At 32.6% G+C, this 18,579-nt stretch overlaps 2 protein-coding genes across 3 annotated transcripts; one reads left to right on the top strand and one right to left on the bottom strand.

The window, feature by feature from the left end:
- Positions 1–994: 994 nt before the first annotated feature.
- Positions 995–6,290, bottom strand: LOC106648007 (zinc finger FYVE domain-containing protein 1-like). The gene is made up of 7 exons (XM_014364620.2): positions 5,964–6,290; positions 4,406–4,690; positions 3,838–4,345; positions 3,403–3,775; positions 3,063–3,324; positions 2,511–2,973; positions 995–2,449 (listed from the first exon to the last, which is right to left on the bottom strand). The coding sequence occupies exons 2-7, from the start codon at positions 4,667–4,669 to the stop codon at positions 2,226–2,228; spliced, it is 2,094 nt and encodes a 697-aa protein (XP_014220106.1). The 5' UTR covers positions 4,670–4,690; positions 5,964–6,290; the 3' UTR covers positions 995–2,225.
- Positions 6,291–7,213: 923 nt separating this feature from the next.
- On the top strand, positions 7,214–14,075 carry LOC106660428 (M-phase inducer phosphatase-like). 2 transcript variants are annotated; one of them, XM_014383391.2, is made up of 5 exons: positions 7,214–7,430; positions 11,749–12,841; positions 12,912–13,284; positions 13,354–13,453; positions 13,539–14,075. In XM_014383391.2, the coding sequence occupies exons 2-5, from the start codon at positions 11,786–11,788 to the stop codon at positions 13,900–13,902; spliced, it is 1,893 nt and encodes a 630-aa protein (XP_014238877.1). In that variant the 5' UTR covers positions 7,214–7,430; positions 11,749–11,785; the 3' UTR covers positions 13,903–14,075. The 2 variants fall into 2 exon arrangements, with proteins under 2 accessions (XP_014238877.1, XP_014238876.1); XM_014383390.2 differs by lacking the exon at positions 7,214–7,430 and adding an exon at positions 9,733–10,368.
- Positions 14,076–18,579: the final 4,504 nt, after the last annotated feature.

Here is an 18,579-nt window from a genome sequence, read left to right as displayed (position 1 = left end):
TATAAATATTTTTCAAAGCTACGAGAGATCTTAAAAGCAAATGAATTATAATATCATACAAGAAAAAAATGAATTCATTTTTTCTTTTTTAATGCAGCTGAACTACCATACACATTATATGTAATAAAATCATGTTTTCGAAATCACACGTAGGTAAAGTGAAATGAAATTTTATTGCATGTATACGAAATAAATCATTATATTGCAATTATAAAATTATATTTACCGTTTTGCTTCTATAACGCTTTTAGGTATTGTCAATTTTTTCTTTGTTTATTTTTACTCTTGAAATCTTTAAGATTTGTTTCATTATATCCGCTATTGTCGTGTACGATAGTATTTTCTGTTTGTATCATTAATGCTATAACGAAACTTTTGAAAATAAAACAAGCGTAAAAAATCAATTGCTGAGCTTGTATACTATACAATCTTGTATTGATTTTGGGCAATAAATCAGCGCTTTTTAATATTTGTACATAAAATACATAATATTACAGTACATTTTCTACGACGTTAGAATCATTGAATAGAGAAAAAATAAGATCGACTATCATCATGTCACACGTCGTCATAAAAATAATTTAATTTAAATAAATAAAAAAATAAACAACATATTCACAACGAACTTCAAGTTCGACACTTTTGCTTGGCATTACATTTATGCATGCAAAAGAATAATATATTATGATATACTTTTAAATTTAATTTACATTGTAATTGTATAATTATAATAATTATAATATTTAAAATGTAACGAATATAGAACAGAAGAACCTGGTCATCCCGCATATTACTCTTAATGTCATTACTCTTTGGCTATTGCGTGTATTTGTCTCTTTTTTCTCATTTCACCTCTTATTTATTAGTTTAATCGACAAATTATAAGATTGTGTAAAATGAAAAGCAAAATATGCGAAAAAATAAAATAGGAAAATCTATAAAGGATTTGTTTTATTGGACCCTGAAAATTGATGTAATAACAAGACATTCAAACTTTTTTATGACAAGAATTTATTTTTCATTATGAAAGACAATTGATCTCAAAATGATTGTAATACTAATTCTTATACTTAATTTTGTTTGAATTGTATTTTCAACTTTTAATGACAACCAAAACAAAGATAATTTTGAAAAACTTTTTTGTAATTATCATTGAAATGGTACTTAAGTCAGTGGTTATCATTTGTACGCTACGTTACTTTTTCAATATCATTGCATTTTTTCACAGCCTAGTTTTTGAAACATATTTGCTCTTTTGACTCAGTCAGCATTTAGCTCAGATTGAATTATGATTTCCTTTTTTCATATAGATGATTTATGAAGTACTTATGTAGACTACCTTATTATTCATATCTATAAAGGGTTCACAAACAATTACTATTTATTCTAATAATTTAGATCTTAAGTTGACATTTTAAGCATAGTAATATATTTTAAATACTAATTTTTCCTAATATTCATTTTAAAACATTGTTTTTAATTAATACTAGTCGACTACATGTGAATTGCGATTGCTATATATTTAACTAATCGTTCGAAAACTTTGGTCTACAATGTACACAACTAATACAATACTAAGCTATTATTAGGTACATAAATACAGATCTGAGCTTAGTTATTAATTTTAATCTAAGTGATAATTCTATCACACCAGATATTTAAATGTGGAAACATTTAACGATAGTTCATTGCACATAAAAATACAATATACAGTAAATTACAGTTTGTGAAAAAATATATTTCATTTATTTTTCATATTAATTTCGTGTGTTCTCTGTTATATTTTTTATAATTAAAAAATAATCTACAGAGCTATTGTATAAATGAGAAACTAATCGGATAAGTTTCTTTTACACCTACAATTGAGTGTACAAGTTTAAGATACCTGAATATATCATTATATATATTTCATTATATATATTTTATATATATAATAGCTACTAACAAATTTCTAATAAATAGAAAAGAACACTTTGAATGTAAATGCTTTCATAAAACAATCGGATATTATACATTACAAATTTCAAAGTTGAATCGGTCTTATTCGAGATTTAAACAAAGAACTTAGTAATTACATTATACCGGTTACAAGTAAATCAATAAAATAGAAACAGCGATGTTTCAAAAAGAAATTAAAATCATAGTACAACCGAAACAACTTACAAGAAACAAAACAAATCATCTGAGTAATCGTATCACCTATTCAGCCCGAAAAAATCCCAATGCTAGTCGATCTTAACACATGCATCGCAGACTCGCACAGGGTTATCCCACCCACGACGTGGCACGCGTTTACGATTTTTTGAGCAGTCCTCGCACACACCTCGTCCACAATCCCTGCAGTGATGCAGCGGAAGAAGATCATTAAAAGTTTCCTCGCAAACACAGCAATATTCGACTTCTGAATCGGGTATCCAATAGCTAGGTCTAGCCGTATCTTTGATGAGTGCTGTAAAAAGAATTCAACGTGTTAAAACTATTTTTTGTGACTATTTGTAGAATGGACTTACACTTGGAGTAAGTCAAAACCGATCCGACTGCGCTGAAGGTAGAAACTACATGCTCCGACACTTTTCTCACGCTGACGTCTTGAGTTACATCACGAACCGGTACTTCTTCGATTTTCTCTGTAGAATTGGCATTGGCGTCAGGATCGTAACAGTCGTCACAAACGCGTACCGGCGTGAACCAATTTCGTTCCGGTACGCAACGACTGTTGGACGAGCATGGTGCGCAAAATCCCTCACCGCAAGATCGGCAATGATGCTTCGAGTCAGTCGGTAGAAATGGTTTTTTACATTTGTGACACTGGTGAATTTCGTTGTTCGGCTTCCAGTAGGTTGGTGCTATCTGATCCGTCACCCAAGCCGTAAGAGCTTTGGTCGGTTGTAAGGAAACACTCGTAACAGCTTCCGTGATATACGAAACTCCATCGACGACTCTTTGTGCTGTGTTTTGCGATGTTGGGCTCGTCTGAGGAAACAAGTATACCAAATAATCGACACTTTCTACTTTTTCCACAAAAAAAAATATTAATAATAACAAACAATCCATCAGCTTACCAAACTCCAAACGTGTGTGATTTCACTTCTTACGGCCGAATCTTCTGGGCTTTTATTGCCGAACCAGTGCTGCCGACTGCGATAAATTTCGCCGCAGTGAGGACACTCGATAACGTAACCCGACCATGCATATTTGGCTAATCCATACCAACTGTTATCGTTTTGTGTTTGAATGCGACTGGTTACAATAACTTCGTTACCGTTGGAATGACATTTCTTGCAAACGTACACTAGATTTTCGTACTGATGTTGATATTTACATCTGAAAAATATTAAAGTATGTTACGGTAGTATCTGAATTTAATTAAAAAAAAAAAAAAAAAAAAAATAGAAAACTTACCTGCCATCGTTGGCATGAGGTTTGCCCTCGCGTACATGGCCCATACTGTTTTGGCACCTGCACCCACAACTGAAACATTTCACTGGGCAGGTAAAATACTGATCGGGAAACAATATGGTAGATGTATTTTCGATTTCACCGGAAAACTTGTCATTGAGGGTTTTCAATGTGTGATAAACCAAATGGGGCTTTCTTGCTGAGCGAACCGTTGTATTCATCAGTTCATTTTGAACGGCCAACCTCAATGGTTCGTACTCCGTGGGTGGATTGATCGTCTGAACGCCTACGTACTTGATTGAACTGAATGCTTCGATCTCTAATTTTGTTTGAGCAAATCTTTCACGTAAAATATCTTCTGCGCTCTCGTTAGCATCTAAAAAAAGTTTTTACTCAATCTCACGAAAACTTTTGAATATAAAATAAAAAAATACTCACTGCTTTTCAAAGGACGAGTGTGTCGTGTCTCGTGAAAAATAATTACACTCGGACCAAGAGTATTGACAGCATTTGCTATGCCTTCTCGTAGACTTACAGCCTGTAAAGCTGCCTGGAAGTAGTGACTGTAGGCTCTAGAAGCCGCTCCCAAAAATGTGAACAGATCTTTGTGCAAACGTTCGGATCTTGTTCTATAAATTACTATGTCCGAAACGGCGAGAACCTTGAGAAGTAGTCTAGTTCGAGCATTTTCATGATCAGTGATGCCGAGCAAACCCTCGGTATCGAGACAAACTACGTTCAGATGAGGATCAAAAGCTGCCCAAACACCCAGGGTGCAGGAACTTTGCTCGGAAGACGTACGAAAAACTTCGGCACCGCCGAAAAATGTTTGATTCAATGTATGACTTTTGCCGTCGCCTGTGTTGCCGAATATCGAGACTACTTTAACTTTGAGATCATTAGCGGCGCACTGGAGCTTTTGAATGAATTGTTCGGCGCTTGATACCTGAAGCACGAAAATGAGTTATGTTTTGCTCTAAACATATTATTTGTTGATAAATATTACCTTGAGGTATTCGTTACCATCAATGAGTAAAAAACTTTGTAAAATATCGCTGAGTTTCATGAGTTTGGAGCTTTGTTCGGAATGCATTGGATTGAAGCTGTGCTGCGTAAGATTGCTTTGGAAGGAAGAATTGTTAATGGAAGTATTCTCGTCACGATTGCAAAATGACAAGCTTTCTAGGCTTTCCATTATGGCCGGCCTTGTCGAGTCCAACTTGAGATTTCGCCATAAATAGTTGTTTGTTGGGCGATCCAGTGCACTCATGCTTTTTGCGCGACTTTTTTTCTGAAATGCAAAAAATCGTATAAAATATTATAATCATTCTAAATTACTTTACTTATTCAGAAATATTTCATATTTATGTTAAATTTCAATAAATGTCATTAAATAATATTAAAACTTTGATTTGGTTTTTGAAAAGTTCACTTGTACTTTATAAGCGTAGAAGTACAATTTATTAAGTTACACAATAATGGCATAAAATATTCTATCAATCTTGGAGAAAGTACAAACTATTTATTTAGTTCATATACAAACGATCAGTGAAATCAATTGCTATATTTTATTGGTTTACATGGAAAAAAACTATGATTTATGGGCTCCGATTAATGTAAATGAATTTATCAAAGCTATTGAAGTATATTACATCAAATTTTATTGAATTTTTTGTTCTTTCTATATAGTTTGTATATAGTTAATATCTTTAATAAATAATTTTAACATAAGAAAGGCTTTTGACATTGTGATGAAACTAGAGTTTATGTAAACAACTGTGTTACATCAATAGAATTAATTACTGCAATTATATTACTGCATTTCTTATTAAGCTCCATATTTACTATTCAATAAATAATAAAATATAAGTAGACACACAATTTCAATTGATTTAAGCAAATAAATTTGATTAATTATTTAACAAGGAAAACCAAATAGAGCAATCAAATTATTGTATGTATTTTTGATGCAGTGTATACAAGGTCAGTATTAAAGATAGCCACTTGCATAATAATTTCAAATTCATAAATTTAAAGAAGTATCTAACCTTGCTAAGCACAAAAAGTTAAACTAAATCAGCTAACAAGAAATGCATACATACTCAATTGAAAAATCAATTAATGATGGATTGTACTTTTAAAATTGAAGAATACATTTATTGCACTCTTTTGCACAGACACTTGCGATGCACAACATACAGATATACTTTATGTACATTTATTGTCAGAAGAAACTACGAGTCACTGAGAAATCATTTAATTTTTTAATGAATTAAACTTTTTTTAGCACTTATAATTATTTTACGCGCATATACATGCATACAAAATAGACAGCTGAGTTCAGTGAGTAAACACTGTCAGAAGTCAGAACAGAAAGAGAGAGAGAGAGAGAGAGAGAGAGAGAGAGAGAGAGAGAGAGAGAAAGATAGAGGGAGTAAGAGACAATCGAAAGCGAAAGTGACATGGCAGAAGAACTGCGCAAAACAAAGAACTGCATCGCAAGAGCGATAGATAAAGGAACGGTGCTTTTTATTCTTATCTCTAATGCTCACTTGGGGACTAACCTGGAGTAAATTGACGAGAAGACGATGGCTGATGAGTGTCGAGGCGAATCAACGGCCAGCCACAACGGAAGCGAATCAACCATGAGCCGCCACGAGCCGTTAACTGTATATCTATATTTACGCACGAAGAAAGTTGTACATGTATATGCGCGGATACTGAGTCTTTCCACTCTTAAGTGTGCACCTGGGCACTGTCTGTAGCAGCAGCAGTCCACTAGCTATTGCGCCTTGTATAGTACATTTTACTATACATCGTGATGCAAGTCCACTAGCCAAGTACACTGAGCTAAGTAGTCCAATCTGACAGATGAGCAGAACGTTCTGCGCAATAAACAACTAAGATGGGCATTTAAAAATGAAGTTGCTTTGGTTTTCTTTTAGATCATCCTATTTTAATCATTAAAATTAATTTAAATTATTTAATCGTATTTAAATTCATAAATGATACACAAAATCATGCATTATTCAAATTATAATCATTTTTCGTCAAAATACATGAAATCCACAAGAATATGTGTTTTTTCGTCCTCTTTTTAAAAGTATTCAAGTTATTCAAATTATTTAATCTTTTCTAGTTTCCTGATTTTTTGATACTCGTGTTTTATAAGATTAATTAATCTCAAAATTAATAATAATTAAATTTAGTATGCAGAATTTAATTTATAATTTTTATAAAGTGTACAATCAGTTATTAAATAAAATGAAAAGTTACTGATAAACTTTTTACTTTTCAGTATATAAACAGAACTATGCACAGACAGGATTAAATGTTTTACTAAAATTAATTTAAATAAATATAAATCGTCGAAGGTTTTCATCCGGTCATATTTCAATGTGACGTAAATAAAAAAAAATCTAGTATTGTGGTATTCTACAATCCACCCACTCATAATCAAAACTAAACTCCAAACATAAACTTGCGCGACAAAATCTTCCAAATGAAAACAAACAAGTCAAAATATAGGTTAGATTAAAAGTAACGATATGTATGGTGCTTTACTGTCAGTTAGTAGAGTATCAGACCAGCTGTAGTATGTAGGCTACATAGTTACCTATGGTTTGTGCGAAAAGTCTACAATGATGAGAAGCTTCGCAAGCTGAGGCAATCAACCACAAGAAGCTCATAGTGTAACAGACCTGTAAAAGTCCGTCGTCCATCGTCAATCGTCAGCAAAACTCAAGTCTCAAGTCTCGTCACCCAATGCAAAGCACAGAATCTGCGCAGTGCGCAGCTTGCCAATCTCGCTCGTTTAATTTTAATTAATATTATCCGACTCAACAGTGAGTTTATATACATATATACATTCGCAGCAAGTCTGTAACATCAGTGTACATTATTGGCATGTGTAGTTATATACATTACATACGTTTTGCACGTCTATCTCTTACGTATAAGCGAATGGTCTTTTCATCTGTAGCTGCTAAGTAATCTGTTGATGTGAAACCATTGGTTTGTCAATTACAACCGTGAGTACATAAACATTATTGAATTTTTATTGACTATTTATTTGTTTCAACAATCGGGAAAATTCGTAGCTTGTTTTTGTGCAAACGTGTGCCACAGACGCCGCTTGTGTTGTGACTTATAAAATCGGTAAATTAGTGACAATAAACATCGAATACAATCGACTATCAAGACTACGATTTATTCAAGTTTTTTTCAATCAATTTTTTCTGTTCTCTCCGCGTTAAAGTATTGCAGCGATAAATATTCGCGACCACATAACCCTCAACATTTTTGCAACGCGATTATTCCTTGTTCTAATATAAAAAGCATGATACTAGCGATTATTCGCAATGATCGCCAAGACTTTTTCAGTGCCATTTCATCAATTTTTCAATGGGGTTTGAAAAAAACAGTTACGAGACGCCGTGTAAATAGAAATAGCGACTTTGTATACATATATAGTGCTCAAAGCTGTGTAGCCATTTTTGCACGTAAATCTCGAACATCGGAGTCGACAAGAGTTTCGCAGAAACGCCACATGTGGCTGATTTGCGAAGCGGCCCGAACGCGAATATTATACATCACGCACCGAAATGTTAAACCTTTCTTGAAATGTCTTGGATTAGCTGCCATAATTTATTTAGACTGTGCATAATGAAAATGAGTGATTGCTTTTTGGTGTATTGTTTTCAACTAGTCTATTCGAAAATCATTAAATTTTATCACGCCTGACTAATAAATTTGTAATAGGTAACATGATCATTATCGTGACTGAATTTAAATTAAATTAAATGTAAGAACTTTTTAATTCAAAACTCAATTTTGTCTTGTCACTGTGTTGAATCAAAAATGGTTTTCATTGATTTAACTCGAAAATATTATCAAACATTTACATTCTAGAAATAAATTTACAATTTTGAAACGAGAAATTTTCCGGTAGAACGTGGTGTTGAATTTTCCTCTACCTGTTTACCATTAATATTAAATGAAATGTGTCACCTATTCATAGTAGCTTTTCAAAAAAATGTGCTCAAATGACGATGTTCCCCTTAATGATTAACTAACTGCACATGTGTATTCATTCATTTTTTTTAATGCGCATGACACGGCATTCGAGTTCTACCAACTTTTTTGAATCGAAGCTTCATCCACCAAAATTTGATTTGCCGAATATTAATATTTACTTAATTGTCTATAATTGAAATCATCTGTTTACAAAATTATTATATTCATCAGCTAAAGCCTGATAGTAATGCAATTGTTTACGGTTTTTTCAACTCTTCCTCTCGATCAAAAATAAAAGTGTTTACATGCGAAGCTTACATAACATAAACATGGTCGCATGTCGTTTTGGATTGGGACTCGTCACTGTTTCACGATCCATGAAAACAAACGACTATGTAGCAGACGATTTTACTTGTGCGCGTGCGCAAAACTTCATTTTAAGATTTCGACTATTTCGATTTTCGACTCGTTATCTAACTTATATCTTAGTAATGGGATTCAAAACTTCGAGAATTTTAAGTTGATTTTGAAGTTAGGTGTATTACATGTTTTGTTGGCAAGAGATAGAGATAAACTAACACATCATCACACACCCACGAAGCGTGCAATCATGGTCTCTTCTTTAGAGATGAAGCGCAATAAAAACTATTACCTGTAAGTTTTATTTATATTATTTATTTATTTCCGAATCATAGTTGAATTAGTGTGAAAATGCTCGTGTGAAGGAATTGGATCTTGACGTTTATTGAAATTTGTATGATATCAAAAGTGTGGTTATATGAAAAAAACCTTTATCATGTTTGTTGTTGTATTTTTGTTTTCTTCAATTTTTTTAAATAATACATTCGTTTGTTAACAACAGTAGTTCAGTACTCGTGTTTGAAATAAATATAAATTTTAAAACATTTACAACCACGTAAAATATGTATATGCCACTTTCAAAATATGTTTATCTCGAGTACAAAGCTTAGGTTAGATTTTACGAAAAAAATTTTTGATTTCGTGACGTATTATAAAGACCCCAAAGTCATCGTAAAAATCAAATTTTCTATTCCGTTTTCAGAAACAATCATAACTAAACAATTTTTTAAAAGGTTCTTTATTTTGATACTCTCCAGCGCAACTTTAATTCTTTTAGAAAAAAAATTTAGAAAATGCTTCAGAAAACGAGATTAAAAGCTCAATTTTCACGTTGACATGGGCATCTACGAATACCATCTATGAATACACTATACAATCAGAAAACTTGAATATAAAGTACAAACTTGACCTTTTACAGCACCAAAAAAGAAAAATATGTAAAAAAGAAATTGCGTCAAGTTTCACATGCGAAAATAGGATGAAAAATGTTTCAAATGCAGCAGAAGTATTTCGATAATGTGTAACCGAGGATACGGGAATGCATGTCGCGTTGCTCGGAGCAACGCTTCGTTCGAGACGATTTTTCGGCTCTAGCTGCAAGTTGCAAGCTTGGCCTTGCGGGCCACTGCAAGCACTTGCACATGCGACTCCTGCCTATACCTTGGCAAATCTATGGCCGACTCGACTGCACACACGCGTGCCTCTGTTGCGGCTGCTGCTGCCGTTTCTCCTCTTACCGACTTCATTACGCGTGTGTGTTTGCATCAGCCATTAGTACATCAGCACAGTTCGCCAAATGATTCGCTCGGTTTTCTTCGAGCTTTGCAGCGACGAAAACACCGTCATCCCGCACGCATAGTGAACTTTTTGATTTGAATAGGCCAGTTGTGCGGCTACCAGACCGAAGCTGCAATGCGAATTCGTAAACAGTAATCGATGCAAGACAATTGGTGCATACACGATGCACGCGATCATGACATTTTCTCTGGGGCAATATTTCTGAAGGGTTATACAAAAGAGTCATATTATATATGTTTATCAACAACTAATGGAATTTCCGGAATTTGCGCCAAAAAATCATACACTTTCCAGGTACATGCAAATTTTGCATTATTATCTTGATTATACAAACATATCGACAGCATGACAATATCAAATTTTCGAACTGTAGCAATGCATTTAACTAAACAACTCAAAATTTCAATCAATATGTAAGAAGGAAGCGTTCGCACGTTGTCGTTAGTGCTGTTGATGTTTTTGTTATTTTCCGCTGAACTGGTGCATACACACGTTCGCCATCTTATAGGTTAAGTTGTCAATATTTTTTGCGCAATTAACGAGGCGAGAGAGCCTCTGGCGTTTGCTCGTACATGGTCTATTCTGCGCGTCTCTCATTTTCTGAAACGTCATGGTGTGTAAGAGAAGCGCATTCGCGTGCATGTTAAAGTTCGCACGATGATGCGTCGAGCTTTTGCGTGCTCGGGTTCGTGCATCTTTTATCGATAGGTTATGTAAATGCGCGTCGTCTCCTTGTTTGTGTATATATAACAGTTATAGTTATACGGCAATAAAGTAGGCCACAGAACACCGAAGCTCCATATTAATCGTTAAAATTCTCCCAACTTTTTTCACGATCTTTGCATGCACGCAATCATAAACTGTCATGATTTTTCACTTACATACCAAACTTTAACTGCTATTGTTATATTTTCGAATATTCTTATCAACTTTTACTTTTACAAAAACAAACGGTAATAATTGAAATTCGAAGTCCCATTGATAAATATTATAGACGGCTTTAGCTATTTTAAACTTATTTTTTGAATAAAAAAAAGTCTTGGAAATGACTTAATGTAACGATTTCTACCATCGATATTACGTAATCCATGAATGTTAAAAAGAAATGAAAAGTCTGCGTCACATAAGTCGGTTTAAGTGTATTGACTTATTGTCCTCGTGTTTGTATGCAAAATTGATGTAGATAAACTTTCCGTTTAATCTTATTAGGGAACCTATAGTAAATTATGAAAAAAACTTAGGCAAACTATATTCAACATGCGCCTAGTAAACAACCCGCAAGCCCTTTTGAAACGGTTATCTGATATTGCAGGAAAAAAATTTCCGTAGTATGCGCACAAAAAAATTCACATTTTTCAATTTTTATTGTTTTAAAATGAATTTTCAAATTTTCTTGAGATGAGATTGAATAAAATATAATGAAAATGACGATTTTTAAGCACTATATATGTTTACAATGTCAGACGACTGCGAATTGTTTCGGAAAAGTCTTTGAATTTAAACGACTCAATTCTAAATCTATCTGCACTCCACCTATTAATTAGATTGAATTTTTACTTAAATTTTTAAGTAATTGTGTATTGAATAATTTAAGCTAATTTTTAATAATAAAAAATGAATATGTCGTAAGGATATAAAAGCAATTGCAATTGTAATGAAATTTTTTTTTATCAGTGTCAAAAGTTTGAAGGAGGAGTGGGTTAAATCAAATATGGCACCAGATAGACCCGATGCTCAAGACGTAGACAGCGGAGGTGCTGAAGCATCTGTTGCTATGCCCGTTGCCCCGTCTGAGGAGCAGATGAGCTCTAAAACGATCAGCAATGTTTATAATTTTTGTAAGTCAAGGGAAGGCGATCAGAATCAGTCAACTTGTTTGATGGAGGAGAGTAGTACGACGGAGGAAGAAGTCGTAACAATGAGGCCCGAGAGCTTGCAACCAAACAGTGGCAACGAAGAGAGAACCGCCAGCGATGACGATCTCACCTCGCTCAGCTGGTTGCATCAGCAAAATATACTCAAAAGCCTGGATATTTCTGAGAGGCAGCAGAAGGAAAAATACGAGGGCTTGCAAGAGGAGCAGGTTATAACTATCGAAAGAAGTACAAAGACCAACGATGTGGAGAGCAACATGTTCTGCGAGGACAGTCTGGATGTTTCGGAGACCACAAATTCCGTATCGAGCTCTGATGATTGTTACGCTAATTTTAACGTTAACCAGTTGCCTGTTGATGGTTACTTTGACGTCGTGAGCAGTGACGTCAACGTTAATAACAACAAAAGGACTTCATCGCCATCTGCCTTGAAGATTGACATTTTTCAAGATGACATTCAGAGCAAAAATTTCAAAAATGTGTCGATGCAGAATAATGTCCTATACAAGGCCCGTTATAACAATAACAACATTAACAGTAACATAGTCGTTAACAACAACAACAACAACAATAATCACAGCATTAACAATAATAATAATAATAATAATAATAATACAAATTTTAATCTACCTCAACCAACTCGTAACAAACATCCAAATCATATACCCTATGATCCATACCTGCACAAGAATAGTAAACCGCCATATTCATTTTCTTGCCTCATCTTCATGGCAATTGAAGATAGTCCGCTCAAAGCACTCCCCGTTAAGGAAGTTTATGCGTGGATACTTGAACACTTTCCGTATTTCCGACAAGCGCCTACGGGCTGGAAAAACTCCGTGAGGCACAATCTCAGTCTCAACAAGTGCTTCCGCAAAGTTGAAAAATCACCAGTGAGTTTCAGAATTATTTTTCTACGATTTTCTCAAAAAATAATTATAACAAATTAAAAATTGTTTTCAGAATCTTGGCAAAGGGTCGTTATGGATGGTCGATGCACAGTTCCGACCGAATCTCCTTCAAGCCATGCAGCGTGCCCCCTTACCACCTCCTAACATCTCCAATGGCTCTACACCAGTTACAATTTCATTACCTGAAAAAATTATTCGTAAGTCAACAGCCGCAACAACAACAACTACCTCGACTACTACCAACATTATTACGAACAATAATACTAGGCTTCCTGATCCCGTACTTTTTCCTTACTTATCCAAAAGACTAGCCTCCACGACCGTTGAAGAAAACTCAAAAATAGAAGTTGATAGCGAAATCGACGAAGCTGCTGCGGCAATGTTGTCTTTTAAACACGGTCCGGTTGTTCTCAACAACAATAAAGGTTTTTATCTTTAATGAAACATTTATCAATTCAAACAACATGAAAATTAATTTGATTCTTTTATTTCAGAAAAAAAGAAAAAACCGGAAAGTAAAATGGTACCGGTTATAACTAGAAGTTCAACTGAAGACCACACTTACAGTTTGATTACCTCTGTAAGACTTGAAAAGTAAGTTATTCGAATTATATGAAATTTTTTCTTCTCTAAATTTTGATATTTTTACCATGTCACAAATAAATAATTTCTCTTACAGCATGCGTAAAGAGGAGGTTCTCCCACTTCCTTCAATGGCTCCTGTATCTCCGATGGTGTCAGCGACTCCTATATGTCAGGAAGATTTGGATGAGCAACGAAAAATAGCTGAAGGTGCTGACGCCCTTCTTAATCTCGCAGGTGTTTGCACATCCGCTCTCCAAGGTGAATTTAAATCCGAAATGATTGATGAAAGGATAGCAAATAATTATAGCCAGAACAACATGAAATCATACAGAGGTTTTAACGAAAACATTGAAAAACAACAATTTGTTCGTCGACCTGCTTTCGAAGGAAGTCGCAAAAGACCTTGGAATGAAGTATATTATGAAAATACCAGGTATTCGAAGCATGTTAGAGGGTAGTAAAGTGTTGTTATCAAATGTATACCAAAGTCTGAAGTGTCTAATGAGTGATTCATTTCGTTTAGTATAGTCAAAATACCATAAAATTTTAGGGGTAATTATGATTTATTGAACTACTGAAAAATGATTTATCATTTTCTCGCCACATATCAATTTTTAAAATTTGTCTGTCACTAAACTCTTTTATGTATATATGCACGCGAGATCAAAAGAAAGAGAAAGAGATAGAAAAAAAGGAGAAAGAAGTGCAATAAAAAATGAAACAAAAAAGAATACAAATTCAGAGTTCAATAAATCATACTTGTTAATTTATACCACAAAAATGAAAAGTCAAAACCTGAATTAGTGTATTTATAATCATAAATGCATTTCACAAAAATTGGTAAACTAATGCAACAGGCGTCATATTTTTTCAACTAATACATATTAAATATGTACGCAAATTTTATAAGAGATTGAAAAATTATTGTGTCTTTGAAATAAGATCTCTATGGAATCTTAAAGCAATAATTCAAAGATACATAATTTCTTTATGGGTATTTGTAAAATATGTTGAGAAAAATTGAAATACTTCTACTCGTTGAAAACTAATGATATATTATAAGATTATTATAAAGTTATATCAATATTATCAGAAATTTATTAGATTTTATCTTGTAGATATTGTATAGACATGAAGAAATTCATAGAAGGTTATTAATTATGAAAAATTTATACCATTTACTATACGAAATTATAATGAATTACTAATTCCTAAAGTTGTTATAGCAAATATGTTAAGCTTATACTTTTAAAAACGCAAAATCTAATTTTGTCACTGTTTTATATTATATGTCGGTTATTGTACATCTAAAAGACTTTTAATGTATTTTCTGTTAATTTTGTAGTTTATATAGCTTAGTTTATAATGCAACATCATTATTGAAAATCTGTTATTGTTTATAAAATCAGATGAATTTTATTTTGCTAGAAAATTAAATAAATTCTATTGAAAATATTGAAACAATGATTGAATGTGTGGCGTACCAAAAACCTCAAAAATAAAACATATTTTTACTTTTTTTTCATATTATTATATTCGTGATTTTAAAACACTCAAAATATGGCAAAAAACTTTGTCAGTACTCATTAATGATTATACGTCAATAAAGGTGGAATACCTACCTATATCCTAATAAAAAGAATTTTTATAATTTTATACAACTTTTTATTATAAAGTTATTAATTACATCCACATGAGTAAGTACTCGTGATAGGCAAAGTTTTCAGTTATTTAAATCAATTTTATTAATTCGAACAATTAGATACGACTTTTCAATTGATTCCGAACTCATTAGATCAGGCAAATTAGCGTGGTATATTACAATATATTTATGAGAATAATTTTTAAAATCAGATATAATTTAAATCAATTTATCAGTAATTAAAAACCAAGAAAGAAAAGTTTTGAAATTATTTAGCGATTTTGAGAAGCCTTTGTTTTGGATGCAAATGCACTTTACATAAAAATTTTATGCATTGTAAAAATGTAAATATAAAATACAATTGACATTATTATTAAAATCATAAAATTATATGGACAGAATATTTCTTTCTTATGCTATGATATTATGTTTAAGATGAATTTTGTTAAGAAAAGTTTTATGATGTACTTCACGAATAAAGGAGAGGTTGCGTATGGAATACTAATTTTTAGTTTGAGCAATGATAGTAAATTCAAGTTTACGTGAACATATGTAGGCATGTTTATGCGTTTTCGTTAATTGTTCGTTAATCGTAATAAATAAATATAATTGGGATTTACATATATGAAGAAGAAACGAATTTTGAAAAGAGTGCCATGAATTGAATTTTTTTTTATAGTTATTTTCATTTTTTTATATATTAATTATATCGAATTTAAACAGTTATCAAAAAGTATAGAGCTGTTAAAGCTTCATATTTTATTGTGATTAGTAACTTTTGTAATGGCATTCTGATCTACGTTCCGTTTCATGTACCCGTATGTTGATAATTGTTTTGGATCAAAAAACATTTAAACTGTAAGATCGATAAAGGACATATTTGTTTTAATTGTGATAAATAACCCGAAAAAAAACAGGTTTCTTTATTATGAATTTGTGAACAAAGATGTTTTTTTTATCATAATAAATGTATGTCCTGATGTTCCAACTCAATCTGATTGATTTCTCTCGCTGTCTGGGTGTTATACTACCATATGCTTACTTTTAGACTGAAAAGTTGCTCTTCCGTTTTTTAGATTATATATTGATTGGATCAAGTTAATATGTGCTAAAAAGTTTAATCATTTTAATAATAAAATATTTGGAAAATATTTTTTAAAATTATAAAAATTGTACATAAGTCATACTATGAATAGTTGACGCATCACCTTTGTACAAAGCTAAGATGTATAATTAACGAAACAAATGTAAATTACCCGATTTTATGTTACTAGCATGAAATATATGTATGTACATATAAATCCATTTGTTTATATGTAAATATATATATACTTCTTTATGTGTGAATGTATATAATATACCAGTAACACCTGACGTTATACGAAAAATACTCTAAACATCAAAATGCCGTAAAATTTTTTAGATTAGTGTTTTTTTCATTTTTAAAAAGAGGAAAATTAAAAATGTTATTTTATTGATTATTTTATTAATACAAAATTTGATCTAAAATGTATACATTTGTAGTATAGTAAACATGGACAGTCAAAAACATATTTATATAAAACAGTTTGATTAATAAATGTTGAAATGAATATGTTTCATAACAATATAAAATTTTTATTATTAAAATACAAATTAAACTTTCGCTCGCTTTATTTGAATTGTGCCAAATTTATTTAAAGAAAATTCAGGCTACGTATTCAATGGCAACATTTTCTACGATAAAAGTAAATCGACCAAAATAAAAATAAAGTTTTATGGTTTTTTTAGCAGTTGTTTCAATAATTGTAGAAAGATTGTACATAATGACTCTCAATTGTCACGAGGTCCTAAATACATGAATGTATTTGGTTTGATAGATTGAACACGAGAAGTCAGTAAAGATCAATTGTTACATTTGTATGCTTCAATAATCAGGTAACTGTTATATTATATATAAGTAAATTAACATTAATAGATTTTCTTCGTTATTATCATTAGTAACTGGCTGTTAAGTAAATATGTTTTTATAACTGTTAAGAAGAAATGTTAACGAGGTCTGAATGAATCAAAACAAAAAACAGAAAAAACAATTACAAAAGCGATCGTCCTGTTATCCAACCACGTTTTCTGCTATCAACTAAATTTATAACAGTTTTCATCAATTCTATCGATTGATTTTGACATTGTTATAAAATTGTTTGATAGAATTTTAAGATGGCTATCATCTCATGGAATACAAAAAGATAATAATTTTTAAGAGAAATATGAGTTTATGTATACTGTTTGTTAAGTTTGTGGCTTTGCTTAAATATTCTAACTCTAAGAGAAATATTATACTTATAATTCACTATTTTAGGCTGTATTCATGATAAAATTTCATCTACTTAATGAAAAGTGTAAAATTTTTAGTCAGAAGTATTTTTATTTTTATCCTTTATCTACAAGTTTTCAGAAACATATGAAGTAAAAAAAGTACAAAATCAACAAAGAGAAAAATGCGACGCAAATGCCAGAGAATATTGTAATGAAGCAGAATTCCAATTTTGCGGCGGCTTTTCACTTGAATTTGAGGGAGCATAAAAAAAATGTGCTGCGGGCCGTTGCACGAAGCGCGAATTTTAAATTTAAACAGCCGCTCGAGAGTCTCGCGATATATAAACACTCAACTTCTCGGAGTCAAGTGCAATTATCGGGGAGCGCGGATTCTGTGCACTTTTTTTCTTTACGATTTAAGGTGAAAAACGCTGGTGTCTCGATCGCTCTGGGAGTTCTGAAACATCAGCCGTGAAAAATCTGCCGACGGTAAGGAAAAAACGAGAAGAAAAAGAAAAAAAAGAGAAGACAAGAGAAACGAGGTATTACGCGAAACGCCTCGAATAAGCGCCAACGAAATATTATAAAGCGGAGCCTTTCCGTCGAAAGGAGCAAAAATCAAGCGCGAGTATCGCACCTTTGAGCATTTAATAGCGCGCGATGAAAGGAAGCAGGAAATATAACGATATTGCTTCGAAGAAACGTGTAATTTCACAGCTTTTGTACTTGTATATCGCGATAGGTTTTAGTTAGGCTTTTTTTGCGCGCGCTACCAAGCCTCGGTATGTCGAGTCTCGGCTGCAGCAAGAAACAAACAAAGGGCCTTTTTGGCGTTGCAAATTTTTCTCCTCGATGAGTGCGAAAAGCAATTTCTATTTATCGAGCGATCGATCAATTATTGACTTTGGCAGAATTCTCGAAATGTGCAGCTCCACTGCGTGAGCGTGATCGATCTTTAATTTTTTTACTCTCCCTTTTATAGAGCTTTTATTTTCAGCGCCGAGGGTGTGTTGAGGATTTTTCTCGTCGGCTTTACAGCAGACTTTTAGCGGCGAGCAAGTTCACCATTCTCTCTTTGCGTCGGTAATAAATGAAAGCGCAAACGTCTTCTATAATTGCATATTTTCAGAGAAATAAGGAGATGGCTTTGAAAAGGGAAAAAAGGTTTTTCAGCAAGTCAAGCGGAAAGGGTAGTAAA

This window comes from Trichogramma pretiosum, unplaced genomic scaffold (assembly GCF_000599845.2).
Source record: "Trichogramma pretiosum strain Unisexual culture from Peru unplaced genomic scaffold, Tpre_2.0 scaffold51, whole genome shotgun sequence".
Classification (NCBI taxonomy): Eukaryota; Metazoa; Arthropoda; class Insecta; order Hymenoptera; family Trichogrammatidae; genus Trichogramma; species Trichogramma pretiosum.
This window is presented reverse-complemented; position numbering and strand designations above follow the sequence as displayed.